Below are 17,192 nucleotides of genomic sequence, written 5' to 3' on the forward strand. Positions count from 1 at the left end.
AACGGCACTTAAAACAGTTTTTCGACGAAAAAGACAAGAAATTCTATGAGTGAGGAATTATGAATCTGCCTGAAAGATAGCAAAAGATAGTAGATCAAAAGGGCCAATACATTATTGATTAAGATTATTGCCTTCTATGTAAAAATTATCCATTATTTACATGTAAAAAAACCGCACGAACTTATTGGCCAATCTAATATATGTATATATATATATATATATATATATATATATATATATATATATAATATTAAAAAATATAAATTAAACTAAATTAAGTATTCTTTTTAATTATTAAATTATTAAGTTATTTAATAAATTTTAGCGTAATTTATAATATATTTAATTTAATAATAGGATATTATCATGTTAATTACGATTCTTCCATTTGGCAAAAAATTGTGGATTATCTTAAATCTGACAATTATAAGAAAATCCATGTACAAAATCGTGCTCAAATCATCGATGATGCCTATCATTTTATGATGCTAAATAAACATGATATCATGATGTTTCTGAATATTATTAGTTATGTATCGCAAGAAGTAGAACTTTATACCGTGGTATTCTATGTTTAAAATATTAACACTTACGGAAGATATTTACAAAGTTCCAGAAAATAAACTTCTCGAAGTAAATAGCATATAATATTTTGAAATTACTTATTAGTAATATAATTACTTAAGATAAAGGAATATATATACACGTATATGTAAATTAATATTATTATATAATTTTTCTAGTCATATATGCTCAAACTTTTGGAAGGACTTATTAAGAACGTAGGATACGAAGGAGATATTAAGACTTATTAAGAACGTAGGATACGAAGAAGATCCTACCGAGAATGATCTTATAAAACTTAAAAGAAGTGGAGCTTTAAAATGGGCATGTACTTTTGGTCATTCTGAATGCAACAAAATGGCCACTGTTAAACTGAATGAATATTTTACAGATCCTACGACACATAAGTAATTTTATTCTATTCATTAAATTCTAATTAGTTCTAATAAATTAATATAAAAATACATATTACATAAATTATTTTATAAATTATTAGGATTTTAGACTCATATTCATATTCATATATATACGAGGGTCGTTTGATAAGTTTGGTAAAAAATAAAATACGTTATTTTTGAAAAAATTTATGTAATTTCTTAATATAGTCTCCATCGAGGTCTATACTTAGTCCATCAAATTTCCAATTTTTTAATACCTTCAAAAAAGTAGGCTGATAAGGCGTCACCAAATGGATTGTGACGTAATTTCACGAAAATTTACCAAACTTATCAAACGACCCACATATATATATATATATATATATATATATATATATATATATTTATGTGCGCGCGCGCGTGTGTGTGTATACACATACACGTCGATTCTTTTTTATTATATGTTGTAGAGTTTCGCCAAATTTAAAAGAATGGATGTATTGTAATGGCTTGATGGAAACAAACGCTTCTACTTTGAATAAGTTATACGATATATTTGTAAATAAAGCTGAGGAAGAAGTTTTAATGTCTTCAGTTTGCTCTGAAAATACTGATATTATAATTAATTTCTTGAACATATCTACATCGAACAATTCAATAACAAAAATTGACGATTACTATACAATTTATTCTTTTATTATCAAAAGATACACGGAGAATAATATAGTAATCGACTATATATTAACAAATTTTAAAAAAGTATTCTCAAGCTATTTTAATAACATATTTAATATTAATTGTAAACACATATTATAATTTTTATATTTATTCATTATAAATCTATTAATTTTTTGCAGATCCAAGTATGCAAATAGTGCATTAAATGATATAATTAACAATGTGTATTCTAAAGAAAAACTTGTCAAGGTAAATTATTTATTTTAAAGTTTACATTTTTATTTATTTATATTTAAATTTATTTACTCCATTTTTATACAAAATTGTAGACTATATTTCGATAGTTTGTTATTGTTATTAAAATTTTATTAATTAAAATTGAGAAATATTTTTAGTTTTATTTAATAAATACATTAACTATGTATATTTTCAAAGATTTGACGAAATAATACAAAAAGTCGAAAATTTATTTTAAACAATAGTAATAATTATATATTTTTCTATATGTTCTATATGTTATTGATTTCTTAATACATTAATTTTATATAGAATGATGAAATTTAACTGAAGTTGTTATATCATGCTTTTATTACATAATACGGCATTAAATTTGTAATAAGAATAAATATAAATTAATTTTAGATAAGCGAATTTGTAAGAAATGAATTTGAAGACAAAGTATTCAAAGATGTTCAGGACAAGATAATAGAACGCATGAGATTATTAAATACACTTGCCTCATTTCAACCATCTAACATAAAAGAGCAATTAAAATTATAAAATAATTATAATTAATTATAACAATTGCAAAACGTTTAATTATGTATATGTTTAGTTATTTTTTATATTAATTTTAAAACTTGTCAGAAACTTCCCGTTTTTCAATTGAGAATAAGTTTTATAAGATATACTATTTTATATTTCTTACGTTAATATCTTTCTAAGTTTAGTCTTCATAATTTTATTCCTTTTGTCTTTTATTCAAATTATGTTTTATGTTCCATATAATATAGATCTCTCTGACTGAATATAATAAAATTATAAGTAAATCGAATTATAATTATAATTTGTATATATGTATTTATAATTATAAGTAAATAGAATTATAATTATAATTTATATATATGTATATATCTATGTATGTACATATACATATGTATGAATTTTTCATAAGTATATTAAACTGTAACGAGAAATAGACGTTTCTTTTATATAATTCGATGTAACACATTGTGAATCATTCTGCTAGCGAACACGATAATAACAGCTATTACAGTTTTATATTTAGAAATTTATAAATAAAAAATTAATTAGCATTTATAAATAAATAATATTTCTTGAAGTTATTTGATCCATATGCAAGTTAATATATAGAATAAATATACTTTTATTGATAAATATACTTTATCTTAAAAAAAGTCATGAAATTATTAATTTATATAGTTTTAATTTATTTTTAGCCTTTCGACATTATAAATCTTATACAGCATTGTATAGTATTACAAAGATTCTAATTTACTTGCAAATTACTGTGACAATTAATATGACGCTATTACAATTGTTTTGAAAGTGTTCAATATGAAGTTAATGTTAACAATCAAAAGAATATTAAGGCTTTACATGTGAAAGCACAAATTTGAATTTTTGGGAGGAATAAAAGTTAAATGCGAATAATTATGCGTTAGTTTAATACAAAATTAAAAATTAAAACAAAAAATTGATTTAAATAAAGATATTTAAAAATTATTTAAAAATTGGCAAGTAAGATCCATTAAGATATGATAATTGGAGCGCAAGCAACAGGAAGAAGAACACCTTTCTTTTTCTTTTAGTTATTAGTATATTTGATATTTTATACCTGTTCGTTACGATATGCATTAAACACGAATGCCTCACTGGCTTTTACTTACTAATTTTTGATAAATTTTTTAACATAAAATTAATTTCATATTACTTTTCCGCTTGCCGAAAGACGAACTTCTTTTTCTCCTTAATTCTTTTTTCCTTTTTAGGAAAGAAAGAGAAATATTAAAATTAAATTATAAAATTGGGATTTATTAATTTACTATCAGAAAATTTCATTTAACTTTATTGTTTAAATTATTCCAAAAAACATATGTGTGACACCGATCCAATGAAATTTGTTACATGTAGATTGCTGTGATTGATATGTATCATGCCTGAATACATATAGCATTTATTCTATATGTATATAAAAAAATGAACTTTCGAAGGAAGCATTACATGCCTTATATAATTACAACATGTTAATATTTCAGTTATTTTTCGATTGTTTATTTGACTCCGTTTTAAACTACAAAGTTGAAAACGAAGCGAAAACAATAACATAAATATATTTAATGATGCCATATAACTTTGTTGAGGTCGAAAATAACAAACCTTCTCCGTGACTTTAAACGGCAAACGGCTTTAATTTCCTCGAGTTGTCACTAACGGATTTATTTTTGATCAGAGAAGACCAAATAATAGAACATACAAATTCACAGTCTAAATTTCATCTCGTAAAATAGAAATCAGTTATATGAGTAGATATTAAAATTTGAAAGATTCTTTTAAAATATGTATTGTTTTATATGTATTGTTTCTTTATTTTTAATTTATTATTATTATCTATTTTAATATTTTATTATTTCTTTCTGCCTTCATTATCGTTATAATAACATCTTTATGCTAATATCTTATGCTCTCTAAAACTCATATAAAATAAAATATAAAACCAAAATTACAGTTTATATTATATTATTTTTATTCTAAAAATATGTTTGTACAGATATCCTAAAGGAGATTTGACATGGCTATTTTGAAATTTTTAATAAATATTAGCCTCATATTTACTGCTACAGCGACTTTGTATGATGAAGATTCAAGCAATGATTTGATTAATGTTCAGGAAGATTCAAGCAATGATTCAGTGATTAATTACCGTTTACCAGATAATGTAGTTCCGGTACATTACAATATTAAGCTAATACCGAACATTGTAGAAGATAATTTTACCTTTGAAGGAGAATCTAATATTAACATCACAATTCGTCATGTAACGCAAAACTTGAGTTTACACGTTTTGGAATTGACAATAAACGAAACGGAGACATCGTTGTTTGATAACAATGGTATTATCTATACACCGGCAATGTATAATTATGACAATATAACACAAATCTTAGTTCTTAATTTCAATGATGAGCTGTCACCTGGAAATTATATTTTGAAAATGCAATATGTTGGTATCCTACATAACGACTTGCAAGGCTTTTTCATATCATCTTATATAAACGAGGAAGGAAATGATGTGTAAGTAAATAGTATCAAAAAATTTTTTCTACTATCATATATATTATTATTTTTAGTTATTTATTATTACTATTTATTTGCTACTTTTATCATTATCATGTTTTTATAATATGCTAAGGTCTTTAACTACTATATAAAATATATGATTTAATGTGAAATTGTGTGTGTATATTTAATATCGTAATTTCATAATTGCTTATATATATGCAATGTTTTAAATAATTGTCTACATAATATTATGCATTCTTGATAATATAATAATATGTTTTCTTATATTTTAAATTTTTCTTAAAACTTCGAAGTAAAATTATGTCCTAATTTCTTTTTAAATATGAATCTAATAATATTTTTAGAGATTTCCAACCCATTTTAATAAATATCTAATATAAATTTTAACAAAATTTTTGAGAGGTTTGTATTATTATGTTTAATTATGTTCAATAATGTATAATTATTTAATAAAATGTAACAAAATGCGATTAACAGATTTTTGAAAGAATAGATATATGCATTTTGACAAACTTCGTTACTTTATTTAATAGTGATAATGTACGATAATAATATATAGCGTCTCTAGACTTTACAAAAATATTATACACTATGGTTCAAACGTGAATAACTTTTACTTACTTAAACGTGCGTTTTCATATTTAAATTATGCATTCTTAATTGTCCTCATTTATGGTAACAGAAAATTTTATAATCAAAATCGTTTTATTGAAATGTGGTAGGTGGTTAGCTGCAACGCACTTTGAACCAACATATGCGCGACGAGCTTTCCCATGTTGGGACGAGCCAGCATTAAAAGCTACTTTCGATATCTCCATAAAACATCATCGAAATTATACAGTTCTATCCAATATGCCAATACGGAAACAATTGGACGATGGTAACAAAAACAGCATGATATGGACGCATTTTGACACGACTCCCATCATTTCTACCTATCTCGTAGCGTTTGTAGTGGCCGATTTTGTTCGCGTTCCTACTGAAGATGAGACCATTAATCTATGGTGTAGATCGAAATTGGTACCGGACACAAAACTTGCACAAGAAGTTGTCCAAAAATCTAAAACGCTATTGGCAGAATATACCAACAGCACCTCTAAAGTTCCAAAAATGGATCTCGTAGCACTTCCGCGATACAGAACTGGTGCTATGGCAAATTGGGGACTTATTATTATTGTGTAATATAATGCAAAAAATAATCAATAGAATAAGATATATTTCAGATATCTTGTGTTATATAAATTGAAGTATTTTTTAACTTTTGCGAAACAAATAATTCTATATAATTAGTATTGAACTATATTATAACTATAGAATTTTACGAAAAAATATATTATTTATTTACTGGAAATTATAATTATTTATCCTGGAAATTATAAGTATTATTTAATGTGTCATTTTTTAAAATAATAGAAATTAATTTTTTTTTATATAAAGAAAGGTTTATAAAATTTTTTGGTTATGTATGTAATTTAATATTGAATTCAAAATTAAATTTTTTTCTTTTGAATAATTTCAAAATGGAAAAGATATAAATGCGCACACATATACAGGGTGTCAATTAAGTCCCGGGACGGCTGAATATTTTCTCATGTAAGGTATTTTTGAAAAAGGTCAAGGTCATTTCTGAAGTAATTTTCAACGAGGAATTCAACGGTGACCTTCAATTTGACCTTGAGCTTGACCTTCAAGGTTATTTGAAGGTCAAAGTGTTTTTTTAAAATAGGAACCCCTATTTTTGATTGTATATTCTTATAGCTGACCTCGAGAGCTTTCCAAAACACTATAATAAAATATTTTTCCCTCAAGCATTTATCGAGTTATGATGCTTCAAATCATTTCTTAATTTTACATAAACCGTAAAATATCTTGTAAAATATTCACTTTTCGATTATTTTACCTTAATACTTTTATGTACAAAATAATGAGAGGAATCAATTGGCGTAAAGAAAACATATAGTTGTTTTTAAGAAAAAATATGTAATTTGCAATTAACAATTCCATATTTTTTCTTAAAAACAACTGTATGTTTTCTTTAAACCAATTGATTCCTCTCATTATTTTGTACATAAAAGTATTAAGGTAAAATAATCGAAAAGTGAATATTTTACAAGATATTTTACGGTTTATGTAAAATTAAGAAATGATTTGAAGCATCATAACTCGATAAATGCTTGAGGGAAAAATATTTTATTATAGTGTTTTGGAAATCTCTCGAGGTCAGCTATAAGAATATACAATCAAAAATAGGGGTTCCTATTTAAAAAAAACACTTTGACCTTCAAATAACCTTGAAGGTCAAGCTCAAGGTCAAATTGAAGGTCACCGTTGAATTCCTCGTTGAAAATTACTTCAGAAATGACCTTGACCTTTTTCAAAAATACCTTACATGAGAAAATATTCAGCCGTCCCGGGACTTAATTGACACCCTGTATATGAAAGAATAAAAATATAGTTGAATTAATTTGGATTATACAAAAGTTGAAAATGATATAAATTTAAAAAATATATGTATATAAAATGTTTTATATTAGATTACGTCATTATAAAATATATTGACATGAACATTTATATAATATTAACATTTATATAATATTATTTTAGTGAAACATACTTTGCATACAATGAAAGTGTCAATACAATACCTGCTAAACTGGGTGTTGCTGTGATAATAGCACATGAAATGGCGCATCACTGGCTTAGTAATGTAGTCACTCCATTTTGGTGGTCTCAGATATGGTTAAGTGAAGGATTTGCGACATTCTTCCAAATATATATTCTCAATCAGGTAAGTATTATTGCAAGTTTTATTTGAACGTAGGTGAGCATTCTCGCAAAAACGTTTTTATTAAATTTAAATATAATATAATACAGTTGAATCATTCATGATTTTATATATGAAAAACTATTGTATCTATTTAGTAATAGTAATTTCTCTAGTAATCTCTAATAATTTCAGATTATGAATATTTGAGAATTTAAAAACAGATTTGAAACAGATTACTCTAAAAACATTATATTATTACATGTACAACATTATATTATTACATGATATTATTACATGTCATAGTAACTGATATTCTATTATTAATTTATAATATTGATTTTTTTAATTTCAATCAAACTTTATTTGATTGATATTAAAACTTATGTATATTTCAGATGTTCGAGGATTTGCGAATAATGGAATACTTTGTTGTTGGTATTCAGCAAACAATTCTTCACAAGGATATTAATATGAATATGACACCAATTACATTAGATGTTAGTAGCCCAGAAGAAATTAAATCACTCTTCCTTGATTCCAGTTATGGCAAAGGTAAGATAGAATAAATAAATCATTATCCTTAAATTTCGGAATGTAGATGATTTAAAGTAAAAAAACAATAAAATAAAATACATTTTTTTACTGTTGACATGTAATGTTCTTTATCACAATGATCAACCTCTTCTATTAGCTATGTTTACGAATTGGATTTTTGTATATTTTATCATATAAGGAAGACCGGGCGCAAAAGTAACATTTTTTTTGTATTATAGGTCATTAATTAATTATCGTTAGAGATATAAAAAAAAGATTATATGTAGAAAGACTCCATTTATTGCTCTATTATTATACCTCTGTTTCAATCTCAAATGATAAATATTTAAAGAATTATTATAGCTTTCCGGAAGTACGTTAATTGTTACTTTTGTCCTGAATGCGGGGGATGAAAGTAACATAGCCTGTGGATGAAAGTAACAGTTCTTATTTCCGGGAAAATAAAATGAATATGTCTTTTTTAAATTAAAGGCAACTTTTATTATAATCTTTTGTCAACCAAGATAACCTTTATTATAAATTTGTATTATATAAAATATTATATAAAATATTATATAAAATATTATATAAAATATTATATGAAATTTGTATTATTAAAATAAAAAATAAATTAAATATTTACTTTATCTCCTTTAAATAACTTAAAAGAAATAAATTTCGTTAAACAAAATAATTATAAGTAATATCGTAAAATAATTATACTTAATATTACACTAGTTTTGTACTTTTTTAAGTCTAAATAATAGTTTAATTCTAAATAACAGTATAAAATTTGTATGATAAATACTTATACAAAAGAGATTGGTATCTATTTCCGAATTACAATTATGTCATACGTACTAAAAATCGCCTTGAGTACAATTATTATGGGACCAGCTCTTATATTTTAATCATTAAAACATGTTATTTTCGTCTACAGAATGTCGTGTTATTTTCGTCTCCAAACACATATTTTAGAATACTAGACAACACAGGCGCGCGCGATGCGCGCGCTATTGAGCTATTACATAAAAAAAATAAAATATTCAAGATATATAATATATATTCCAATATATACTTAATGTTATAATTAAATTTAATAATATTAAATAATAAAACTTCTTTCTCTATTTCTCTGTCTTACCATAAATAACATAATTATAAATAATAATATTAAAATATTGTGTACAATATAACACAACGTAAATACCTTCTTTTCTTTTTCTTTCTCTCTCTTTTTTTGCTTCTTTTAATAAAGCTTCTTTCTCTATTTCTCTGTCTCTCTTCTCTCTCTCTCCTTTTCTCCCTCTCTCTGCTTTTTTTAATAAAATGTCTTTATCTCGTTCTCTTATCTTCTCTCTTTCTCTCTTTTTCCTACTTTAAATAAAACATTTACCATAAATAACATATAATTATAAATGTAACTAATAATATTAAAATATTGAATACAACATAACACAACATAATAATTATAATAATATGATAATCTCTCTCCGTCCCTGCCTCTCTTTCTCTTCCTTTCTCTCTCTCTCTCTCTCTCTATATATATATATATATATATATATATATATATATATATAGATCCTTCCTCTCTCTCTCTCTCTCTCTCTCTCTATATATATATATATATATATAAAATAAATTAAAGTTAAAGAGAAAAAGGGTGGAAGAAGTGGAAAGACAAATAGAGAAAAGGTATTTTATATATATATATATATATATATATATATATATATATATATATAATACCTTTTCTCTATTTGTCTTTCCGCTTCTTCCACCCTTTTTCTCTTTAACTTTAATTTATTTTATATTTCTTCTTTCCTTAACGTAACAGTCAACCTGTTAAATTGTCAAACTGTCAAACGATACGAATGAAGCAAGTCGCTCAACAAATTACTATTGACGACCAATAACCAATCATCATCGCGGAAAAGAGGCAACAATGCCAATAACATGCCTTTCTTAGAGAGGGATATATATATATATATATATATATATATATATAATACCTTTTCTCTATTTGTCTTTCCGCTTCTTCCACCCTTTTTCTCTTTAACTTTAATTTATTTTATATTTCTTCTTTCCTTAACGTAACAGTCAACCTGTTAAATTGTCAAACTGTCAAACGATACGAATGAAGCAAGTCGCTCAACAAATTACTATTGACGACCAATAACCAATCATCATCGCGGAAAAGAGGCAACAATGCCAATAACATGCCTTTCTTAGAGAGGGAAAAGCATTATAACCTAACTATGATACAAGATTTAGGCAAATAAACTATAAAAACTTATGAATACATTTTAGAAGAATACCCCGACAAATAATTATGTCAATATATACACTTAAATTAGGCATAGATAAAAAAACTAAAACAAGAAATACTTATGTGAATAATGCAAATACACTAATGCAATTTCTCCTGCATGTCCAACCGGCGCGATCATTTTACAACAATTAGCTAAAAAGGAGGAGAATCGGGGCATACGCGTTTGACTATATAGTACAAATTATTCAACATATTGTATAGTTTAATAGGAAGCTTTTTTGTTGACACTGTTACTTTTGTCCCCGGTCTCCTCTATCGATTTTTGTATTTATTTATTTTCATTGCAGCACCCGCTGTAGTGCGCATGTTACAACATATAATTACCGATGAAGTATTTCGAAATGGTCTTATTAAATATTTACGCACGCAGTAAGTAATATATTCATCCTTTTATAGACTTTTGTGTGTGTAAAGTATTCAGTGTAAAAGTAATTCAACTTAAATGTAAAGTTTAAAAAACTGATGTTTCATCGTTAAGTTTCTCATAATAAATCTATCGATAAAACACTACAATATAAATTAAACCATTTTTGACATTTCTAAATGAATAACTCTTTATATTTTTCAACAAACTACTTTTATATTTTTTAATAAACAATGCAACAATTTAATAATTATCAGAAAACTAAAAAATTTATTACTTAAACAACGATAACTTATAAAATGATAAATATTACATGAGTTTATGCATTGCAAATAATCTTTGAAAATTTTACAAAACTTTATTCTAATCTTTCTCAGATTAAAACAATGAATCATTATTACATTTTGATTGCGTCGATATAAGATAATATATTCGATAATTTCAATTGCGGATTTGTTTATACTTATATGATTTGTTGCATTATAATTCTATTAACAAATCTATCTTGTATCTTTTACACTTTAGTCAGTTCAGTTCTGCTACTTCCGACGATTTATGGAACGCTTTGCAAGCAGTACTAGACACATCAGATGTCCCGCATGATGCTTATAGATTGAAAGAGGTAATGGATACTTGGATAAAACAATCGGATTTTCCTGTAGTTCATGTGACCCGAAAAAATGACACCAATGAGATAATATTAACGCAAGAATATTACGTTCCGGAAAATGAAAGTGAGAACGTCAATGATAATAAATGGTGGATACCTTTGACTTTTGCTACACAAACAAATCCTGATTTTTCTAATACCTTACCCACACATTGGCTAAAACCACAAGATCAATATATAACGATTGATGGAATTGATCCAAATGATTGGATCGTCAATTTACAACAAACGGGTGAGTATCTTTAATATACACTTTAATATTAATTTAATATAAAATTTGTAAATACGGATTTACTTTTCTATTCATGAAGATCAGTAATCATTAAATTTATAATTAATAATTTATCATTATTATCACATATTTTTAATTTCTATTTATTTTCTATAAATTTTTATTTTTATCTTTATTTTGTATATGCTCTTTATAATATTTACGTTTATAATGTATAATATAAATTTTCAACACGCACATATAAATGTGACAAATATTAAAATAAGAGTAAGGTATCACACACACACACACACACACACACACACACACACACACACACACGCACGCACGCACGCACGCACGCACGCACGCACGCACCGCACGCACGCACACGCCACGCACACGCACACGCACACGCACACGCACACGCACACGCACACGCACACGCACACGCACACGCACACGCACACGCACACGCACACGCACACGCACACGCACACGCACACGCACACGCACACGCACACGCACACGCACACGCACACGCACACGCACACGCACACGCACACGCACACGCACACGCACACGCACACGCACACGCACACGCACACCCACCGCACACGCACACGCACACCCACACGCACACGCACACACATATATTGGTTTGGTCAATAAGTCGGAACGGTTTTTGCCGATACATAGCTCTAATATTCCGAAAAGCAACTATATTCAATTCAAATCGTGAAAGTGTGCATTTCGTTCGATAGGTGATATTTCAAAGTGCATTTAAAAAAAAAACATAAAGATCAGTTGTGTTTTATGTGTTTAACATAATTCGAAAGATGGATAACAAAAACAAACATTTTCGCAATATTATGTTGTTTTATTTTAACAAAAGCAAAAACGCGGCACAACATCTAAAAGGATATGTGCGGTATATGGTAAGGATGCCGTGAAAGAACGTGTGTGCTAAAATTTCGTTTCGGAAATTTTTCTATCCAAGACGCATCACGCTCGGGTCGGCCAGTTGAGATTGATCAAGACAAAGTAAAGACGTTAATCGATTAATTCAGATGTATACTGTGGCCAGTTGGATAAATTTAACGCAGCGATTCACAAAAAACGTCCAGAATTGATGACTCCTAAAGACGTTGTTTTCCATTATGACAACGCCAGAACGCACATGTCTTTACAAACATGGTAAAGATTATTGGAGCTGGGCTATGATATCCTACCGCATGCTTCGTATTCTCCAGACCTTGTTCCTTCGAACTATAACTTGTTTTACTCCCTACAAAATTCCTTGAATGGACGGCGCTTTACTCCCGAAGATGACATCAAACGGCACTTAAAACAGTTTTTCGACGAAAAAGACAACAAATTCTACGAGCGAGGAATTATGAATCTGCCTGAAAGATAACAAAAGATAGTAGGTCAAAAGGACCAATACATTATTGATTAAGATTATTGCCTTCTATGTAAAAATTATCCATCATTTACATGTAAAAAAACACCGCATGGACTTATTAGCCAACCTAATATATGTATATATATATATAGATATATATATATATATATATATATATATATATATATAATATTAAAAAATATAAATTAAACTAAATTAAATTATCTTCTTAATAAATTATTAAATTATTTAATAAATTTTTGGCGTAATTTATAATTAACACGATACTTAAGAAACGAGCGAATAAGAGCCAAACGCGGATGGTAATGCGTAAATTTCTTGAACATTAATTGTTCGCGAAAATTTTTAACGTCACAAGGCATATACAGGGTGGGCCATTTTAAGTGATCCACTCAAATATTTCGGAAAATAATGAAAAATCAAAAAAATTTTTCAGATAAAAGTTGTATGGCTTGAAGGGGGCCATCAGCTAGTGGCAATGATTTGACCTTGGAGAGTCATTTGAAGATGACGTAAAGGTAACCTTCAATTTCTTAAATGGAACTCTCTATTTTTTATTACATATTCGTGTAGCTTATCTCGAGAGCTTTCCAAAACACTATAATAAAGTATTTCTTCATTGAGTACTTTTCGAGTTATGAGGCTTGAAATCATTTCTTAATTTTGTATAAACCGTAAAATATCTAGTAAAATATTCATTTTTCGATTATCTTGCTTTAATACTTTTATGTACAAAATAATGAGAGGAATCAATTGGTGTAAAAAAAACACATAGTTGTTTCAAAGAAAAAATATGTAATTGTTAATTGCAAATTACATATTTTTTCTTAAAAATAACTATGTGTTTTTTTTACACCAATTGATTCCTCTCATTATTTTGTACATAAAAGTATTAAAGCAAGATAATCGAAAAATGAATATTTTACTAGATATTTTACGGTTTATACAAAATTAAGAAATGATTTCAAGCCTCATAACTCGAAAAGTACTCAATGAAGAAATACTTTATTATAGTGTTTTGGAAAGCTCTCGAGATAAGCTACACGAATATGTAATAAAAAATAGAGAGTTCCATTTAAGAAATTGAAGGTTACCTTTACGTCATCTTCAAATGACTCTCCAAGGTCAAATCATTGCCACTATCTGATGGTCCCCTTCAAGCAATACAACTTTTGTCTGAAACATTTTTTTGATTTTTCATTATTTTCCGAAATATTTGGCTGGGGAAATTAAAATGGGCCACCCTGTATATACAAATATTTTACTTATGTAAATACCAAGATATAGATTATCATTTTTTGAGAAATTTATAAAACTCTCTTTACCTTCCCTGAAGAGATGTTGACAAGAAAAATATCGGGGCAAAGTCGCTAAATCGGGGCGAAGTCGCTAAAGAGGGTTTTATAGAATTTTCAAATATGTGAATTTATATCTTGGTATATACACCAAGTAAAATATTTGTATATATATGCTTTGTGCACGTTAAAAATATTCGCGAACAATTAATGTTTAAGAAATTTACACACTGCCATCCGTGTTTGGCTCTTATTCACTCGTTTCTTAAGTATCGTGTTATTTATTATACATAGAGCTGAATTCTTTATCAATTTATGTAATTTATAATATTATTTAATTTGATAATAGGATATTATCGTGTTAATTACGATTCTTCCATTTGGCAAAAAATTGGATTATCTTAAATCTGACAATTATACGAAAATCCATGTACTCAATCGTGCTCAAATTATCGATGACGCCTATCATTTTATGATGCTAAATAAACATGATATCATGATGTTTCTGAATATTATTAGTTATCTATCGCAAGAAACAGACTTTATAGCGTGGCATTCTATGTTTAAAATATTAAAATTTACAGAAGATATTTACAAAGTTCCAGAAAATGAAATTCTCAAAGTAAGTAGCATATAATAATTTGAAATTACTTATTAGTAATATAATTACTTAAGATGAAAAAATATATGTACACGTATATGCACGCGCACGTGTTTGGGCGTGTTTGATTTTGTATATCAAACATACAATGATTTTTCATATCAGTTATAAAATCAATTATAATATCAATTATAAAACGTTATAAAATTAAAATTATTATATAATTTTTCTAGTTATATATGCTCAAACTTTTGGAAGGTCTTATTAAAAACGTAGGATATGAAGAAGATCCTACCGAGAATGATCTTATGAAACTTAAAAGAATTGGAGCTTTAAAATGGGCATGTACTTTCGGTCATTCTGAATGCAAGAAAATGGCCACTGTTAAATTGAATGAATATTTCGCAGATCCTACGACACATAAGTAATTTTATTCTATTCATTAAATTCTAATTAGTTCTAATAAATTATTATAAAAATACATATGACATAATATTATTTACTTCATAAGTTATTAGGATTTTAAACACATATTCACATTAATGTGTGTGTGTGTGTGTGTGTGTGTGTGTGTGTGTGTGTGCGCGCGCGCGCGCGCGCTCGCGTGTTTGTGATATACATACCCGTCGATTTTTTTAAATTATATGTTATAGAGTTTCGCCAAATTTAAAAGAATGGATGTATTGTAATGGCTTTATGGAAGCAAACGCTTCTATTTTGAATAAGTTATACGATAAATTTGTAAATAAACCTGATGAAGAAGTTTTAATGTCCTTGGTTTGCTCTGACAATACTGATATTATAATTAATTTCTTGAACATATCTATATCGAACAATTCAATAACAAAAATTGATGATTACTATACAATTTATTCTTCTATTATCAAAAAACACGCAAAGAATAATATAGTAATCGACTATATATTAACCAATTTTAAAAATGTATTCCCAAGATATTTTAATAACATATTTAATATAAATTGTAAACACATATTTTAATTTTTATACTTATTTATTATAAATCTTTTAATTTTTTGCAGATCCAAGAATGCAAATAGTGCATTAAATGATATAATTGACAATGTGTATTCTAAAGAAAAACTTGACGAGGTAAATTTTATTATTCTAAATTTTACATTTTTATTTATTTATATTTAAATTTATTTACTCCATTTTTATACAAAATTGTAGACTTTATAATTTTTCGACAGTTTGCTATTGTTATTAAAATTTGATTAATTAAAATTGAAAAATATTTTTAGTTTTATTTAATAAATAATTACATTAATACAATAAATTATTTTCAAAGATTTGGTGAAATGATACAAAAAGGAGAAAATTTATTTCAAACAATAGTAATAGTTATATATTTTTCTATATGTATTACATTGATTTGTTAACACATTAGTTTTATATAGAATTATATAGAATGATGAAATTTAACTGAAGTTGTCATATCATGCTTTTATTACATAATACGACATTAAATTTCTAATAAGGTAAATATAAATTGTTTTTAGATAAGCGAATTTGTAAGAAATGAATTTGACGAGAAAGTATTCAAAGATGTTCAAGACAAGATAATAGAACGCATGGGATTGTTAGATACACTTGCCTCATTTCAACCTAATATAAAAGAGAAATTAAAATTATAAAATAATTATAATTAATTATAACAATTGCAAAACGTTTACTTATGTATATGTTTATTTATTTTTGATATTAATTTTAAAACTTGTCAGAAATTTTCCGTTTTTTAATTGAGAATATGTTTTATAAGATATATTATTTTATATTTCTTACTTTAATATTTTTCTAACCTTATTCCTCATAATTTTATATCTTTTGTCTTTTATTCAAATTATGTTCTATTTTCCATATAATATAGATCTCTCTGACTGAATATAATAAAATTATAAGTAAATCGAATTATAATTATAATTTGTATATATGTATATGTAATTATAAGTAAATAGAATTATAATTATAATTTGTATATATGTATATATCTATGTATGTATATATACATATGTATGCATTTTTCATAAG

At 26.3% G+C, this 17,192-nt stretch overlaps 1 protein-coding gene across 1 annotated transcript; it reads left to right on the forward strand.

The window, feature by feature from the left end:
- The first annotated feature begins 4,081 nt into the window (after positions 1 to 4,081).
- LOC105256909 (puromycin-sensitive aminopeptidase-like protein) lies at positions 4,082 to 16,828 on the forward strand. The gene is given in 12 exon segments (XM_025412495.1): positions 4,082 to 4,141; positions 4,411 to 4,934; positions 5,666 to 6,121; positions 7,548 to 7,731; positions 8,106 to 8,262; positions 10,864 to 10,945; positions 11,466 to 11,842; positions 14,892 to 14,931; positions 14,933 to 15,164; positions 15,377 to 15,567; positions 16,184 to 16,253; positions 16,664 to 16,828. Coding segments are annotated over 11 exon segments (2,427 nt in total). The 5' UTR covers positions 4,082 to 4,141; positions 4,411 to 4,431; the 3' UTR covers positions 16,799 to 16,828.
- Positions 16,829 to 17,192: the final 364 nt, after the last annotated feature.

This window comes from Camponotus floridanus, unplaced genomic scaffold, assembly GCF_003227725.1.
Source record: "Camponotus floridanus strain SB8 unplaced genomic scaffold, Cflo_v7.5 scaffold51, whole genome shotgun sequence".
Lineage (NCBI taxonomy): Eukaryota > Metazoa > Arthropoda > Insecta > Hymenoptera > Formicidae > Camponotus > Camponotus floridanus.